Here is an 18,500-nt window from a genome sequence, read left to right as displayed (position 1 = left end):
TCTTTTTTGCATAATAGAGCTTTAACCTAAATTTTTGGATAGTCTGGTGAACCGTGTTCACAGACGATGATTTCTTTCTGAACGAGTTCCTGAGCCCGTTTCATTCAAGAATTATTCAAGAATTATATCTGTTTTAAATCTAGTGCACTGAGGGCCTGAAAATCACAGGCAACCAATATTGATTTTTGGCCTTGTCCCTTGCACACAGAGATTTCTCCAGATTTTCAAAATCTTCCGATGATATCATGTACTGTCAATGATACAGTATTAAAGAATGCACAATTTTACATTGAAGAACATTTTTTTCTTAAATTACTCCTTAATTTTGTAGATGCAGTTTTTATATAGATTGGTGAAACTTTAAGATGCTTTTCTTAATACAGTCTTTTTATATCCAATCACAACCTGTTGTCACTTAACCTAAATGCAAAATGTTCCTCCAGTTGCTTCTTTTTAGTTCCTCTTACTTTTCCAGTCTTTTTGTTGCCTTTTGTTGTCCTATCTTCTTTAGAGGCATGTTGCTGCCATCAAATTCAAAATGAGCCAATATTTTACATGAAACAATAAAATGATGCGTTGATATGTTTTCTCTGTTCTACAGTGAATGAAATACAGGTTTATAAGATTTGCAAATCATTGCATTCTGTTATTATTTACATTTTATACAGCATCCCATGTTTTTTTAGAATTGGAGTCATTATTTGGCTATAGGTTTAAGCTCTAGCTCCACCCCTGAATTGGATACGTGCTTAATAAAATGGTTGGAACATCAGTTTGTACTAACCACTAGAAGCTGTGAGGGCCTGCACTACTATGCTGGTGGAAAAAGGGATCACTGCGCATACAACATAGAGCGCACACAGCAATACAGTGTGAGGTAAACACATTTAACTTGTTTAATATATGTGGGAATTTATTTTCACATGAATAGAATGCAAAGTACACATGAAACATTGGTGTAGCTCTCAATGGCACAAACAAAAACATATAAGGAAACTGTTTCTGGTGTGACTGTGTGAGCTGAAACCAGCTGACGTTGCTCACACAGTAACTACTTTATAATGGTGAATATTTAATGAGGAAACCCATACAATTGAACTCACGATTTCACAACAATGTACATTTTTAAGTTATGCAGACAAACATTTGAAAAATAATAATAATTTTAATCAGTGCAAGTTTCATAAGTAAACCCCTGTTAATTTTCACATTACACCTTATATTAAAAAATACTTTACAGAACCTGTAAAGCTTTAAGACGAGCAATTAATGATACCAATAATTAAAGTGTTTGTGCAGAATTTTAGTGCCAAAAAGCTGTCATCCAGCCCATAATTTTAGGCCTATAGTGCATCATATGCTTACTGAAGTGAAATTTAAACAGCAGAATTGGCCCTTACATGGGTGACATTGTGGTCGGAGAGCAAATAAAATAGTTTTATAGGATTTGTGGTGCCTCCTGGAACTCTTGGGGCCCTAATTTGATTAAGGTTAATGCTTGATAAGCCCAACTGATGTCCTCACCAGTTTTGGTACACAGAGGAAAAAGAAATTATATCATACCTTGTAAAATATGGAAAATCATTCTGAAGACAAAGCAGCTGCCACTCCTAACGGGATTTTATAAATAATTATTTTTGGTTGTTGAGAATAGAGGACATGAGTGCCAAAAAGAATGAGATAAATAGATGAATAAATAATTATTGACATTTGTCATTAATTATTTGAAATTGAAAATAATAAACTTATTACAAAATAATCATTCAAAATAGAGTTTCATTTAAAACATGTAATAAAAACAATTAACGCATTTCCAATTTGAACCCATTATTGACATAATTAATGATGTATTTATTCGATTCATTTTGGGACCCTCCATTCTGCAGTACCTTTAAATAACAGAGGTGTTAGTGTTTGTCTCACACAGATTTCAAGTTCTTTCATGCATAATTCATCACTGCCTCCCTGATAAGTATCCCGACCTGTGAGATGACACGTTTTGATGTGTACATTTGGAAAGGCAGCCTGCTGATTGCAAAATGCTGTTTTACATCCACCGTCTGTTGCCACTCGAAACCATGTCTGCTCCTGCGCATCACCATCATCATATCCTTTTCACATGTAAAGATCAAAGCCAGATTCCACTTCTTTATTCTGATTTCTCCCCTTCCATTAATTTAGTAGTACTGTTATGTTCGGGAGATCATTGTGTTTGGTTAATGTGATACTTGTTAACACTGAATACATTAGCATAATCTGTGCTTCCTCTTGTTCTTACAGGCTTATTTTTACTATCTTGGAAGCAGTCAGTCAAAGGGTTTAATCTAAATGTACAATAGTTCTCTTTTAGTATCTCAAACAGCATGCTTAGCGGGCTATCTCTTTTAAACTGCAGAGTACATCTATAGGAGTTTTAATATAAATTAATATGTGTTAGGGTTTTGTACATCAATCAGTGTGAGTAGGCTCACATAAAATGCCATACTACTTCAGTTGATGAGCCCTCTCACCACACCAAGGGGCTGTAAGGCTTTTAAGTTTCCTTCTCTCTGAAAGCATTCATTCGTTTTTGGCTACCAGTGCGCTTTCCTCTCTTTGGCAACAATCTCCAGGAAATGGGAGTGGTTCGCATAAAGGGGGAAAGATGAGTCAAGGTCAACCCACTGGACTTGTCCGGCGTCATCACCAGCTTCCAGTGGCAGCTCGCTCACGCTGTTACCTGATGTAAAAACAAAGAGATTTCACTTTTTCCCTGCAAAACACCTTGCAAACGTATTGAGAACATAGACCGTAATTAAAAGCTGGATGTAACCAGTGGTGGAGTCATTATTCAAAAAAAAAAAAAAAAAAAAAGGAATGCATTACACATTACTCGTTACATTTCTTCAAAATACTGCAGTGCATTACTTAATTAATGAAGAAAGTAATTTGTTACATTACTATCGCGTTACTCTGTAAAATGACCTGAAACACATCACCACATTATTACCAGCTAACAATATAAACCTTAGCCTAAAGTCAACTACACAAATCCCTATCCTATTCAAGACACATGTATGATCTTTTCTTGTGTTTACATATGAACACAAAGCTGGTAACACACAGCAAAGATGGAAACCACCTCAAGAAGACTTCAGCGATCCTACTTTACAAACATGTACAGGTAGAAATGGAGGCTACAGTGCTGACTGATCATCACTGTTGAAGTTCAGGGTCTGACTGTCTGACTGCTGGGCTGAGGTCAGCATTCACTCAATTTTAACATAACGCTGGCTTTTTCATTAGCTTAGCATTAGCATGATGTATGTGCAGATTCTTGCAACTTTACCAACATCCTCTTGTCCTTTTGTGCAATAAAAATAAAACTAATCTCCATATCTTCACTCCTCAAATAATGTGAGTAATAATAATTGAAAATTAAATATAATTACTGAATTTAATGGAGTAACATGTTCTTTAATTGTTGCATTACTGAAAAATCTAATGTCATTGTAGTTCTAAGTAACATTTTACACCCAACACTGGGCGCCACCAACCACCAAGTCTTGAATCCAATTTGGAAGTGCTTTAAAACCTCCATTTCTTTTTTTCTAATGTACAGCAGGGGGCGACTCAAAAAGACGTTTTAGGTTGTTTTAGGTCTTTCCGCCACATTGTGACTGACAGGTTGCTACTTTTTGAATATGCAGTGTCTGAAGGTCAGGGTTCATCACATCTCGTTCCAGAAAACCAAGACAGTGACCGCCAAAATCTTGAGGATGAATCTTCAAAACACGACTTAACGAACCAATGTGTGACATTAAAAGTGGCCACATTCATCTTTTATATACAGTATTACGGTCCAGTATTTTATATTCATATACATTCATCAACTTTTTGTAATGCTAGAAAAATGCTGACAAGCAGAGGTGAAAGAAAAAAGAAGGAATAGCATTCCTCATAATTAATGATACCCAAGTCATCGTGAAAGTTGACAGCAACCGTCTCCATCCAGGAATTGTCAGTGTTTCTGGGATCATCGACATAGCCCTTATAGACCTGAAGGAGAAAGATCACAAGCTGTCAGCCCTCAGAGAAAAAGCCTGATAGTTTACCTGATAGACCCACCTGGTGATTCAAATATGGCAGCAAACACATAAGCCACTTTACGAACCATAAATCCGGACGATTTGAAGAGATTGGTGATGCGCTGATGGATTTCCGCTCTCTCTGCTGGGGAACTAGAGAGCGAGTTCAATGCTTCTTCTGAGAACTCCCGCTGCAGTGTGAGAGAAACCTGCTCGCCTGGATCTACCATGCCCTGCAAAAACAACAACAGGACTATAACTTCTTACATATCTCCAAACCCCTCCCTTCCACGACAATGAAATCTTGTTTTTGCTGCCCTACAGCATTTTTGCAGACACCATATGGCAAGCAAGAATGGCGGGACGCCCCTGTATAGACAGAAGAAACATAAAAAACACTTACCCCAGGAATGGCCCACTCCCCACAGTCCTTCCTCTTGATAGACACAAACTGCAGAACAGGCTTTTGGGAGACTGAATGGTGAACCTTTGCCCCTTTGACATCTACCTTCCATCTGTCAGATGGTGAAATGTACATAAATGCAACCAGTTGTCTTTGAATTCATCAACTTTTAGCTATGATATGAAACTTTTTCAGTTTGAAGTCAGCTTTCAGATGGATATCAAATTACTTGGCACTAATGTGCACTGAGATTTCCACTTTTAAATTATTCATGTGCACTATGTGAGTGTGGATAATTGCACTGTGTAAAGCAAAAGAATAGGTACCTGGTGACTATTGGATCTGCTGCATGGTTGGGTCCCCATCGTCCTAGCAACCCTCTGCCTGCCAACCCTGTGCGTCCACGAGGATTTCTATGGAAGTAAAATTATTTATATGGACTTTTGAGACTTGTAAGCAATGCCTTTAACAATAACAGCTAATGAAACATCTCTGCAGTGTGAAAGGTTTGCTAACACTGCAGTTACCAGGGCAAATTCTACTAAACTGGATGTTTTATTAAATATCGGAAAACCATCTTAGAGGTATAACTTACAGCGGTTTTCCATTTTCCACTTCGTAGCTTCCCTCAAAGCTCGTCCTGTCCACAGCACCATCCACAGTGTTAAACTTTGGAGAGAAGGAGCTACAAAACAAGCGTAGAAAAAAAAAATCTATAATGCTTCATAGATCAGATTACATTACTCGCATGGCGCTACCAGAATGTACTTGATAAGCATTAAAGGTGCTATTTGTTGCTCACCCAATATCAGGATCCGCCCAGGCTGGGTTATTTAAAACTGAAGGGGCCGTGTAGCTGACTGGATTATACTCAGGCCACTTCTGAGTCCAGTCCACCTTGTCATCAGGCACAGACAAGCGCTTGATATTGGACCCTGGATACTGTGGGCATCTGGACTTTACATGAGGCCCTGCTGAAGATGGCATGGTCGAGTGCCGGCGGCAGTAACTAGTGTTGTCAGCGCTGATGGTTTTACTGGTTGGGAAGGGGTAAGAAGAAGGGCAGGAAATAGCAGGCCTAAAGGAGAGAGAAGATAATGTAAGTACTCCACATGCACTCCTTTCTCTCCACATTATGAAAATGCCACTGCCCCTCAATGATGACAAGAAATATCTTCTGTCACACGCACATAGATTAAAGGAGTAGGCCGTGCAATCAGTGCAGGGCAGCGGGATTACAGCTGCTGTTACACAGCTGCTTCTGCCGTGTTGAAATCTGTACAGTGATCATTCTGTATAGCTGATCTTCAGTGGTCATGTCTATAATCTCGTGCATATTAACATCTATTTTGATATCCATTGTGAATAAATTGGATTGTGCATATAACCCAAGCCACTGTACAGTACTAAAATTACCTGGTGAGCACTATTCAGTCTATCCTGAAACTGTAGAAGTAACGACTTTCTATTTCCCTATGCTTATTAGCTTGATAGCTTCAAGGTAAAGGTTTATAAGTAATGTTCCCGTCCATACCTTACTCCGGAGGTCCAGACGGTATGCGGGAGTCCGAGAAGAGTAAACGCTAAACGAATCGGTCCCACCAAGTGTCGCCGCAGGGGTAAATGTATCATTCCTCTAATCAATCAGTAGCCTAGAAAGTACAACACAACGGAAACCAGGAAGTGCAACGCCCTGCAAGGTGACGTCCGCAAAGGGGTGCGCCTACGACCGTGGCGCTCGTTTCCATAGTGATCGGCCGTTTAAAGTTGATTTTAAAAAAAAGATGACCGACAGGTAAATTAATGTCCTGTATTTGACATTTATAGCTAAGTGCAACATAAAAAAAATAAATGAAAATAGTGTTGTTGTTTTTTAATGTTTTGATCGATATCTGCATAATGTGCGAACGTTTGTAAGCTTTTAGAAAACATTTCCGTGTAAGTGCCGGTAAATTGTTAAAAACGCTGAAAGAGAAAAATTAGAGAAGGGAGTCAGTTTGACCAAGCAACAACCTGATGACCTTCTCTGGGTAAGCACTTGGTGACAGTGAGTAGGGAAAATTCGCTTTCAACAGAAAGAAACCTCCTGTAGAGTCAGGCTCGGGGAGGACCAGATCGACCGGGTGGTGAAGGGAAAGAGAAGAGAACCAACACAGCCAAGGTTTAATAATTACTGATGAGTAAATTCAATAGCACAATGCAGCTTAGCGTAACTAAGGGGTGGTTCAGGGTCACGTGATCCAACTCTATAAGTTTTAACAAAAAGGAAGGCTTTTAGGTCTAATTTTGGAAGTAGATATGGTGTCTGTCTCCCAAATCCAAACTGGGTCCTGGTTCAACAGAAGAGAGAATCCTGGGGCTCTGCCTCCTATTCTACTTGTAAATACTCTTGGAACCACAATTAAGCCTAGAGTCTGCGAGCAAAGTGCTCTGTTAGGATAATGTGGTCTTATGCACGATATGATGGGGCCTGACTATATAAGTGGTTGTATGTGAGTAGACGAGTTTTAAATTCAATTCTGGATTTAACCGGGAGCCAATGAAGAGCAGCAACTCCATGGGAGAAATATGATCTCTTTTCCCCATCTCAGTTAGTACTCTCACTGCAGCAACAGTACTTGAAAGAGACATATGTTTATGATAGATAGATAGATAGATAGATAGATAGATAGATAGATAGATAGATAGATAGATAGATAGATAGATAGATAGATATAATCTTTTATGCTGTATTTTATTATTATTATTATTATTCTGGTGTATATGGAAGAAGAAACATCCTGACACTAACACTTGTATATGTTTAAATGTTTGATATTTACCAACAGTAATTGCCAGCTATATACTGGTAGTATTATTGCTGTTGTAATGTATAAATAATAATGTGATGCCTTATGTAATAAACCTGACATACAATAAAGTCTGTGTACATGTAAACAAAAAAGCCTCTCCTGTGACATTATCCTGCCACGGCGTGTTCAAACCACCATTTAAAAATATTTTTATTGTTCTAAAATATTTAATATACAGAAAAAAAACAAGCCAAAGTTCAAATTCATCAGAAACTATTTAATTTGTTTTCCATAACAGCCAGCATGCAACATATTTCGGCACGCCCACTCACGGCTGCTGCAAGTTTAATTCTTGTGTGGCCGCTTGTTTTGTCTCACTACAGCAGCGGAGTAGGCGGTGCCTGTCGTTTGGAGCCAAATGACACGCTGCCGCCCAACGGAACCATCCTTTTAGTTAAATCTAACGCAACTCTTGCACGCGCATTTACGCTGACTGCTGAGACCAAATCCCCGCTCGCGCACGAAATCCATTTACGCTCCAGTAGTAGAGAGGGCCCAGTTGCTGCGCCCCGTCAGTCACACAGTCCGCACGATTAAAGCCTCAGACGGCCGTTAAAGAGCAGCTGAAAGCGGCGGCGGGGCCTAGTGACACTCCCTGACAGTCTCGGAGCGGTTTGGAGAGGAAGAATGGCGGATACGAGCAGCACTGCGGCGGTCGCGGCCGAAGCCTCCGACAGCGCTGCTGTCGCTGCTGCTGCGCCTGTTGCGCCCGATGCACCGCCCGTAGCTCCGGTGGCCAGGACTCCAGCCGAGTCCGTGAAAGGACAGATTTTTGACGTGGGCCCCCGCTATACGAACCTGTCGTACATCGGGGAGGGTGCTTACGGAATGGTGTGGTGAGTAGTAGCGCTTGTCATCTCTTGTCGGGCTACCGTAGCGCGAAGCGAACGCGCTAGCTAACATAATGTGTTTATTAGCAAACACTGTGAGCCAGCTCGCTTTAGCGGCTGTATTCTACAAGCGGGGTCGAGTTAATGTGTGTTCAGTCACGATGATTGGCACTTAAGACACTGTTGAACCTCTTGAGCAGCCTAGCTTTACGGTGACTCGGGTTAGCCGAACAGCCACAGGCGTGGCTATGAGCTTTACAGGAAACAAGATTTGGGGAGTGTTTGCGCAGGACGTAGTTTGCTACTGCAATCAGATCTTCTTCTGCAGGCGGCGTTTGACCGCAGAGGAAAGTTGGTTATCGCTGTAGCCACGTCCGGAACCAGCCTCCAAATCGCTCCGATCTCTGTTTTAATTCTGACAGAGCTGCTGCGGAGGATGCGAGTGACATTTGTGAGCCTTGCCGAGGCCTCTCCCTCGTGTTATCGACGTATGAGAGCTGCACCTTTTCGTGTGGACGTGTCCAACCATGTTAGATGCGTTTGATTATCAGTGTCATGTCGCTGCGTTCACAGCTCGGCCTCATGAACAATCAGATGGCACAGCAGCGAGATGGATGTTGGGCCCACACATCCCACCTCAGCAGGGGGCACACACCGTGCGGCTCTCTGCCAGCTCTGATAGCATAGTGCTATATTGTTTGTGCCATCGTGGTCACGTGACTTTGCTGCTGCTGCTTTCCCTGTTTGTAAACATTGACAGCAATAACTGTTTGGCACACTGACAGCGATCCAAGTGGTCTTGGAGTGTCTGTTAAGCATGCGAAAGCTCCAAAACTTACATACATCCTCGCAATATTTCAGTGTGTTGTGCAACCCAAGAATGATCTTTCACTTAGTGTTCCTGATAAAGATGTCTTTTTTTTTTTTTTTTAATGCAAAACTCACCACAAGAAAGAAACCATCCTCACCTTTTTTTCCAGCCCTGCCTGCTCCTCATGCATCCTACATCTCCATCGTGCTGACACTGCGCCCACACTCCGGCCTACAGCTACAGTGCTTCTCAACATATTACAGCCAACAAAAAAAAAGCCCCATTGCTTGTTGTTAGTAGTGACAGTTTGAAGCACCCTTATGGAGCTCAGTGTCAGCCCAGTTTGTAATACCGTATCTATGCAGTGTGTAATCTGACCCCTGTCCTGTGCCTCTTCCCAGCTCTGCTCTGGACAACTTGACAAACCAGCGCGTAGCCATCAAGAAAATCAGCCCATTTGAGCACCAGACGTACTGCCAGCGCACGCTGAGGGAAATCAAGATCCTGCTGCGTTTCCACCATGAGAACATCATCGGCATCAACGACATCATCAGGGCACAGCAGCTCGACAACATGAGGGATGTGTATCCTGCTTTTTCCATACGTGTTAATTTATGGTTAAAAAAAAATCAAGCAGGCAGTCACACTGAGATTGAGATGTTACTAAAGGAGAGACAAGAACATGGTTACATTAAAACTGTCTCAAGAGTCCATAAACTCTAAACAGAGTTTAATACCTGAAGCAAGTTCTGCGAGGTTGTTGTTGTTTCAGGGAATATGTGAGATCAAATTTTTACTGTGAAGGAAGTGAGCCATCTTTAAGATGCCGAGAACAATGACTAATATGAAATTTGCGAGTTTATTATGCAAATGCAGTGTAGCACACTATTCTTTACTGGATTTAGCCAATGAATAAGTCATGCAGCATCATGATGGTACAGATGCTGAAGTCAACTGCAGGTTTGTGTGTTTAAAAAGACAAAGTAGGGCTGTTTGATTACAGATGTTTTTGGGGGGTGGGGCTCAAGTACAGGTTTAGCCCTCACCTGTAACATTTGTGACTCTCGCAGAACTTCAACCACCTCTGGTTTTTCTCTCTAAGCTTGTGGCTCGGATGAGTCAGCTGTGACTGCACAGTTATTAAAATTGTGTGGCTTGTGGTGAATTTAGACCAGACGAGCAAAGACAAATTATTAATCCAGCTTTTATTTGCTCTGTGTGTGCATAGAGTTAAAGTCAGTAGGATGGGTTAAGAAAGGAAACCTGGAAACATTAATGCTCTGGCTGGTAGAGATCAATCAAATCTATAATATCAGATTTGCTTCACAGAGCGAAACATTTTCATCAAATGGCCTCGAGAGTCAGTCATTTGACCACTTTACTCAAACGGCTTGAGCTGCTGAATCATTGCTAAGATCTCTGTTATTCAGCCACATTGGGCAGTAGCGAACATCCTCGGAACTCGGCACTGGCTGAGAACAGTTGCATTGTCTTCTGAAAAACAGAAAGGAAATGCATGAGTCGCATTTTTCGTGTATCCTGTTGTTTTATCTGCTTGGTTTGCTTTACTTAGTCACGTAGTGTTTATATGAACTCGTGAAAACTTGACTGAGTTTGCTAAGTATAATCAAATCTGTCCGCTGATGGCATCCTCATTTAGTTACTACTTTCTGTGTGTAGCTCAGCTGGTTAGTGCACCGTGCACTGTGGGCCTCTTAACCCTTTAACAAGTGTCATTCAGCCTAAGTGGACTTATTTTGGACTCAGGAACCATTTAAATGTTCTCTAAAATGGTTGTGTAGTCACAGTAATGTTAAGCACTTATCATAAAAATCTAGTTTGAACTATTTTTCTGTCTGTGTTCAGATAGCAAATGGTTTGTGTCACAATGATGCAGCGAATATTGCCGTAAAACTCGTCTTCTCTTCTTTCCAAAACAATTTTTGTCTTTATCACAAACTGTAACAGTTGTAATCATTTAGGAGCGTTTTTTAAATCAACCAGGACTGTGCGCATATCTACCTGTCAGACTTTCCTCTATAAACCTACTGGCTGTATATAAAAGAATGGCACCATGACTTCATCTGTTGTTCACATGTGGTCATAAAGTCTCGAGTTGATCCTTTGTTGGTAAGGAGAAACCAAGGGATGCTAACAACCTGCCAGTCACAGTGTAGCCCTGCCTTAAAGCACATCCCTGCTTTTGGGAACTATAATTTATAAAATGAGCGTCACATTGTATTAAATAAGACTCAAAACTGAGACCGAGGACATAAACTAATAAGGATTGGTTTGATTCATTTATGTCAAAGTTATCTGATTTGTGGGGGGGAAACATGACAGGAAGTCCAACTAGTGTTAGTCATCAAAGTTATCCTCTGAAAAGCATAAATGTTTGTATAAACTTTCTGCTTGACCTGTTAATACTTGCTGATCTGGATCTAGAACAGTTGAATGATTGAAATATATATTTATGCAGTGCTGCAAAAGGATACCGAAGTATAATGGATATTCTAAATTTGGTAAAGCCACCTGTAGGCTCTTTTGGGCTATGTACACTCCTGCTAGAGTCTGTAGTCATTTAGGTTTTCTGTTGTTTGATTTGCACAACAAAATGACTCCTGACCTGAAAGGTTTACGAAAAAGGCTTCAGCCGATTTTCACTGGATTTGAACCATATTTAGCTCCAGAAAGCATTCACGAAGTGTTCCTATCCTCCAGCATCAGTAGATACTAGCTGTTGTTGTCCTCCTTGACCCGTGCATCCTTCTAGCTACATTGTGCAGACCCTGATGGAGACCGACCTGTACAAGCTACTGAAGAGCCAAAGGCTAAGCAACGACCACGTCTGCTACTTCCTCTACCAGATCCTGCGAGGCCTCAAGTACATTCACTCCGCCAACGTGCTGCACCGGGATCTCAAGCCCTCCAACCTGCTCATCAACACCACCTGCGACCTCAAGGTTAGCTCACATGTGCATGCCGCAATCACCATTTAAAACGACAACAATTTTTTTTTTTTCTTGGTGTGGGATAGTGGATTTTACATACTTGATACAGCATATGAAGGCTCTGAGTGTAAATCTGGTCATTTGACATTTGTGCTGCAAAGTCAGTGTTATGTGGCATTTAGGCCATTTATTTCCATGTAATTAAACATAAAAGTAGCATTGTGGGCAACAGCGGTTACATCAGCCAGCTCTCAAGAAGATTAGAAAAAACTTCGAAGGAATGTTTGAAGGCTCTGCCAGGAAAACCAGGTTGCTACTGTTTTAATGATACAGTCTTTGGGCCTTGTAATGTATGCTGTATTTAGAGCTTAATTGACGGCTGTGTCGCTTCCCAGCTGCAGTGTGGTTTTGGTCCATCCTGGCCACGGCTTCGGACCACATCCGGGTGTTTTATTTTGAAAACTGACCAGATGCCCAAGGCCATTCTTCTCTCTTACTTCCTGTCCTGCTCAATCGGCTCTGTGCGGTGTGATGCGGCGCTTGTCAGAAATAGACCGGGCACATATTTTTAGCTAAGCAGAGAACATCTACCTGGAAGCTTCTGAAACGCACCGCAGCACATCTGATGAGAATGACAAGTGTTCACCTCAGCTGGCTTCAGTCAAATTTTGCACTTTCAATGAATTTTAGTATGAAATGACTAGGCTCTCTAGCTCATGCTTCTTATTTTATGGCAGAAAACGATCCTAAAAACACCTTGTGGTGTCTAAAGTAAGGATGCAACCACACAGTGTAAACAGTGTTTCTGCAAGTGTATTGGGAATTACAGATGAATGATAGGAATATCTTATCTTTTAAGGAATCATAAAGATTTTGTAAGAAAGTGCATAAAAAGTGATGAAAAATAATTAAAAAAATCAGTAAAACTTGAATACAAGGCAAACAAAATCTCATCTGCAATCTTTTTTTGTTTGTTGTTGTTATTTTGAGCCATTTGTTTCAATGTTGCACAGCCTTAGAGTAGTCCGGGTGAACTATGAACCTTCAGCCATCAATCCCTGGATTAGTTGGATCATGTGGGAGGAGTAAGGAACAAAGGCAGCTCGTGTTGCTGTGGTTTTCTGAAGCCTTCCCTTCCAGAGGAATAAATGCATCTAAATGAATGTTCCTGCAGCTATATACTGGATCTGTTCCCCAACAATGTTACTTACTGTACGTTTCCATATAACAAGACCAAAAATCATTTAAAATAACTGTGTTGCATGCATATTAAACAGAGAAGAAAACTACATCTAAATCTAAAATAACTTTCTGAACATGCTTCACTACTTTCAGACACTCTGGAGTTTTATTCTGGGCCAGCTGGCAGACTGCTGTTTTTGACCTCTGACCCTCTGTGTTGTTGTCAGATCTGTGACTTTGGCCTGGCGCGGATAGCCGACCCAGAGCACGACCACACTGGTTTTTTGACTGAGTATGTGGCTACTCGTTGGTACAGAGCTCCAGAAATCATGCTCAACTCCAAGGTAAGACTGTGGGTAACTGATGAGGTTTTTTTTTTTCTTTTCTTTTTAATTTATTTAGTTTTCAATAAATAAAAGATAAAAATCACAGTTTGGCTAAGTGCGTGTGTTTGTGTCTCAGGGCTACTCAAAGTCCATTGACATCTGGTCGGTGGGCTGCATCCTGGCTGAGATGTTGTCCAACAAACCCATCTTCCCTGGGAAACACTACTTGGACCAACTCAACCACATACTGGGTGAGACATACTTCTCTCTTATTTCCACATTAGAGATCAGTGATGTTAATGAGCAGCCGTCTTGAGTCTCCTTGTGTTTTTTACAGGCATTCTTGGCTCTCCATCTCAAGAAGATCTGAACTGCATCATTAACTTGAAGGCGAGGAACTACTTGCAGTCCCTGCCTGAAAAACCCAAGATCCCGTGGGAAAAGCTGTTCTACAAGGCAGACCCTAAAGGTACTGTGGCATGGTTTATTTGCAGTCCTGGAATACTAGCAAGGAGTAGACATTTATATACTTCAGCATTGCTAAAGATGCAGTGTTTCACTGACTTTATCAAGACATTACCCAACAGAAGTGTACAAGAAAGCGTACTTTCTTTATGACACTAAGTCATGCTCGATTAGGCCCATGTGAGAATATAACTGGTAATTTCCCCATTATTTCACAGCTGCTGAGTTTTCTTCTCTGGATATGGTTTTGATTATCAAATGAGATGAGGTTCCCCACAGTCTTTACTGATCTAGAAAAAATCTTGAACTAGTAATCAGTTAATGGTTAATGGTTTAATTATTTATATAGCACATTTAATTACAACAGGAGCATTGACCAAAGTGCTGTACAAGAATACAACATACCTAATAAAATAACAAGTTGTTGTTGTTTTTATGCCGCCTCAGGCAGCTTCCTCACCTAACTGTGTTTTCATTAGTGCGAGTGCATCTAGGACAGACTATTTCCTGAGCCCTGTACTTCAAATCAAGTTCAGCATAGCCAGGTTATCTTTCTATTATCTGATTAACTTATGTCTGCTACTAGGTCGATGCCTAATTTATGATCTTGCAACTGTTTTGTTTGCGTATGGATTTCGAGAGAGAGAGAGAGAGAGAGAGAGAGAGAGGGGGGTTTGCACCCACCGTAAATGTGCTCCAACATCCCAGCTGCACGTAGCTGGTCGGGGAAGACCTATGTGTTAGTCAAATGCTGATTGTTTGACAAGAGGGTTGTCGAGGCATGGGATAAGCCTAGAGAAATCATCAAAAATCATAAAATGCAGCATGGAAAGCACTGTGCAGTGTACACATTTCATTGTTTGTAACACTCAGTTTCACTTCAGTTTTTTGTGGGTTAGAACTTCTCTCTTCCCCTTGGCTGGCTGTTGTACCAGCAGCACCAGTAAGAATAACCCACAGGCCTGTTCTACCACATATTTCGTACACTGCCTCCACTGACAGCAGATGTTCTCTACAGGTAGATGGACAGCCCACGCACTACCAGCGAACTGCCAACTTGCTGCCGCCACTGAACTAAAATTTCAGTTTCAACCAACATGCGTATCCAAGTTAACCCCGGAGTTTTCCATGCACCTTCAGATGAAGAGGGTGGTGCTGAATTTTTACAAACGGAGATAAAACTGTTCCATAGGAAGAGGTTGAAGACACGATAAATGAATTAATGTTTAAAATAAGGTTTTGTTTGTTATTATCGTTTCAGCTGCACATTCTGTCACGTTTAAGTGTCCGAAAACAAGGCAGACTCCAACGCGATTGATGTGGTTTATTTGCAGTCTTGGCGTATACAAATACAAACAGGTGTTCTGTTTTAGGATCCTATATTAGTGCTCATAAAACACTAAAATAGTTAATTGTTTGCAGCCAGTCAGGAGAAAGTTGCCTCTAAGGTACACACTTTATTAGGGCACAGGGGTGTGACCTTACTTCAACAGATGTCTATGTAAATGGGATCAGCTGTAAATCAGGATTGCTGTGAGCAACAGAGATTTCCTGTTAGTGAGCAATTAAACAGCAGCATCAGGAAATGATTCACATGATAAAAACCTGCACCAACGCCTTTAAAAAAGCTGTGATATATTGGATAGAGAAATTGCCATATTATTATTATAATGCATTTGTCTCAACTAATATTTAAAAAATGGCTCATATTGTGTGTTCTGAGTGTTCTGAGTGGCAGGATTTAAGAAACTGTAGGAAACTGAAACGCATCAAACTTCTGGAAATGTTTCACGTGATGTTTGCTCGGGTCATCAGTTATCGGGTGAAAATGAAAGAAAAGCTGTAGGTTATATTTTTGCATAACCTGGCGAGTGAACTAACTAAGCTCCTCGTGACTTTAATGCAGCTCTCGATCTGCTGGGCCGCATGTTGACCTTTAACCCCATCAAGCGCATCACCGTCGAGGAGGCCCTGGCTCACCCTTACCTGGAGCAGTACTACGATCCTTCAGATGAGGTAAAATACAATCTTTGTTATGTGCAAAATGCACAAAGTGTTAAATTTGTGTGGTAAAGAGTTTTACACAACATACAAGCTACATAAGGAAGCTGGGTTTAGCCATTTTTCTACCGTAAGCTAAGATTTGATTTGATTTGCAGCTATATTGGACTGTGCTGTGAAGCCTCTTAGCAGTGTTTGGATTAAGTATTAAGTTTCCTCTCAGGTTGTGTAACTGTAAGAGATTCAGTGCAGTAAACGCATGTTCATTGTACTGTAGACTTTATTTTACCTGTGAGATTACTGCTGCTTTGTGTAAGTGTAATAATCGTGGTTATGGTGTGTGGTGTCGCAACAGTGTGAAACTCATGCAAGCCACCACCACACTGCGCTTCTCACTTTGCAAATGTAGAGCAGCGTTTTCACGAAATGACTCGTAACATTCTGCTGCTGTCTGTGCGTGCGTGCGTGTGTGTGAAACGTGCAGCCTGTAGCAGAGGAGCCCTTCACTTTCACCATGGAACTGGACGACCTTCCCAAAGAGAGGCTGAAGGAGCTGATCTTTGAGGAAACGGCCCGTTTCCAGGACAACTACCAGCCGCCGGTTCGCTCCTGAGACACAGGTACACAAGAAAGGCTGCTTTCTTTGCACCCAAACTCAAAGCAGCAACACAAGGTTAAAAACTTAAAGTATATGATGGAAGAAGACACACACTTTTCCCCACATATTTAGCTAGATTTAATACTTTTTCATCACACCTCTACATTAAGTTCTTTTGGAAATCTTTCTTCCTCACCTCATTGGACTACACAGCTACAGCTTGAGCTAGTCTTTCTAGTTTGAAGTCTTTTCTGCATTATTTGAGGCTAAAATCAGTGGGGGTTTTGGTATTGCTTGAGCTAATCTCGCACCATCTTAGTGATGATTACAAACATGCCTTGCATTGAGAAATCCTTTCAGATCAGGCTGAGATAAGCCAAAGAAAATCAGGAAAGTAAGATTTTTCAGATCTAGTCAAAAAGCTGTAAGTGCTCTGGATAGATTTAGTTGTGGTGTGCATCCACTAGATGTCAGCGGAGCCAAGTGCTGCTCATGCAGACACTTAGAGAAGCCACAGCCTGGAGTGCAAACTTGTTACAGATCTAAAAAACTACAGTAAACGTACAGAGAAACAATCTGGAAGCAGTTTGCCAAAAAAAAACGTGGTGTGCGTTCTCATCGATGACTTTATTAACATCTGTTATGTTGGAATAAAATCTTTTTCATGACATGTTAATCTGGGTGATACGTTTCACTAATTTGCATGGTTTATATAGATGTAGAAAGCAATTGTGAAAGTCAGAAAACTACACTGGCCACTTCTTTAGGTATGCCTTTCTAGTACCATGTTGTACTGCCCTCTTCCTTGAAAAACTGTCTTAATTCTCATGAAATGGATTCAACAAGGTGCTGAAAACACCTCGGGAATTTTGGTATACATTGACAGGACCTCACAAAGTAGTTGCTGATTTGTCGGCTGCACATCCACGATGTGAATCTCCCGTTTGATGAAGATTTAACTTTGAGTACAGTTTGAGGTTTTTAACATTGTGCGTTACAGCATCACCGCAAGCCTCAACTATGATATGAGGCAAGAAGGATCTGTGCTTTCATGTAGTTTACCTTAAATTCTTCCTCTACCAAATGTCACGGCTGAACTAAAAAACTGTTGTTGTTGTTTTTTTTGTTTTGTTTTTTTAAGCCTCAGGTTCCTCCTGTTACCAGGAAATTAAAGAGACGCTCTTCTGCATATCTGTCTTGTAAGGCGTGGTTACTTGAGTTACTGTTGCCTTCCAATCAATTTGAAGCAGTCTGGCTATTCTCTTCCGATGTCAATAAGGAATATTCACCCAGAAAACTGCCGCTCATTAGACATTTTCTCTCTTTCAGACCATTCTCTGTAAACTTTAGAGATCGTTTTGTGGGAAAATCCCAGTAGCTCAGCCCTTACCTGCTGTCATGTGATTTGATGGGTAGATATTTGTGTTAATAAGCAGATGAACAGATGTACCTAACAACAAAGTGGCCGGTGAGTGCAAGTGTCCACTGAAAAACGTCTTTCCTTGACCGTTTTATTCTACATATTAGGTCACATTTGACCACCGATTGCATGTCAGGATGTAGTGCAGCTGAAACCAAATGTTACTTGGCAGGATTCTAATAATAGGATTAAATGACGTCATTATTAAAGTCTTCTGTTTCTTTTCTTTCTTTTTTTTTTTTCTTTAGTCCTGAGGAGTGACAAAGAAGCGCAGAGGCTCGGAACAACTTGCTAAAAATAAAAGAAAAACGCATCATCAAGAAACCAACAAAAAGATAAAACCAAGAAATACAAGCATTAAATTGCTAATCTTTCCATTTCTACTGCAAAGAGAGAGCTAAGTTTAAATTTGATTTCTGTGCTTGGGTGGGATGGTAGGGTCTGTCGTACTGTTTTAGTTCTTTTTTTTCTTTCTTTCTCCATTTTTATGCCTCATCTACAGCAGCACGCTGTCCCTTTCCACTCCTCATCAAACCTTTTCTTTCATGTCGCTAACCTGTCTGAGCTTCTCCTGTTTCTCCTCTTTGTGTAGCC

The 18,500-nt window shown here is 40.9% G+C and overlaps 2 protein-coding genes across 2 annotated transcripts; one reads left to right on the top strand and one right to left on the bottom strand.

Moving 5' to 3' along the window:
* Nucleotides 1-873: 873 nt before the first annotated feature.
* On the bottom strand, nt 874-6,173 carry nudt9 (nudix (nucleoside diphosphate linked moiety X)-type motif 9). The gene is made up of 8 exons (XM_040006145.1): nt 6,005-6,173; nt 5,273-5,548; nt 5,066-5,155; nt 4,797-4,883; nt 4,471-4,582; nt 4,154-4,300; nt 3,954-4,038; nt 874-2,719 (listed from the first exon to the last, which is right to left on the bottom strand). The coding sequence occupies exons 1-8, from the start codon at nt 6,100-6,102 to the stop codon at nt 2,574-2,576; spliced, it is 1,041 nt and encodes a 346-aa protein (XP_039862079.1). The 5' UTR covers nt 6,103-6,173; the 3' UTR covers nt 874-2,573.
* Nucleotides 6,174-7,755: 1,582 nt separating this feature from the next.
* mapk3 (mitogen-activated protein kinase 3) lies at nt 7,756-18,251 on the top strand. The gene is made up of 9 exons (XM_040006139.1): nt 7,756-8,158; nt 9,365-9,547; nt 11,737-11,926; nt 13,324-13,440; nt 13,559-13,673; nt 13,760-13,891; nt 15,794-15,903; nt 16,373-16,508; nt 18,155-18,251. The coding sequence occupies exons 1-8, from the start codon at nt 7,950-7,952 to the stop codon at nt 16,499-16,501; spliced, it is 1,185 nt and encodes a 394-aa protein (XP_039862073.1). The 5' UTR covers nt 7,756-7,949; the 3' UTR covers nt 16,502-16,508; nt 18,155-18,251.
* Nucleotides 18,252-18,500: the final 249 nt, after the last annotated feature.

The sequence above is a fragment of the Simochromis diagramma genome, unplaced genomic scaffold (assembly GCF_900408965.1).
Source record: "Simochromis diagramma unplaced genomic scaffold, fSimDia1.1 OVJJ01000510.1, whole genome shotgun sequence".
Taxonomy (NCBI): domain Eukaryota; kingdom Metazoa; phylum Chordata; class Actinopteri; order Cichliformes; family Cichlidae; genus Simochromis; species Simochromis diagramma.
This window is presented reverse-complemented; position numbering and strand designations above follow the sequence as displayed.

Excerpts from the sequence above, each read along its gene's own strand:
- mapk3 (XM_040006139.1), top strand. The coding sequence starts at position 7,950 with ATGGCGGATACGAGCAGCACTGCGGCGGTCGCGGCCGAAGCCTCCGAC. Across the intron at positions 11,927-13,323 it reads ACACCACCTGCGACCTCAAG|ATCTGTGACTTTGGCCTGGC; the intron begins GTTAGCTCACAT and ends TGTTGTTGTCAG. Across the intron at positions 13,674-13,759 it reads CCAACTCAACCACATACTGG|GCATTCTTGGCTCTCCATCT; the intron begins GTGAGACATACT and ends TGTTTTTTACAG.
- nudt9 (XM_040006145.1), bottom strand. The coding sequence starts at position 6,102 with ATGATACATTTACCCCTGCGGCGACACTTGGTGGGACCGATTCGTTTA. Across the intron at positions 4,301-4,470 it reads GGGAGTGGGCCATTCCTGGG|GGCATGGTAGATCCAGGCGA; the intron begins GTAAGTGTTTTT and ends TTGTTTTTGCAG. Across the intron at positions 4,039-4,153 it reads TCAAATCGTCCGGATTTATG|GTCTATAAGGGCTATGTCGA; the intron begins GTTCGTAAAGTG and ends TTTCTCCTTCAG.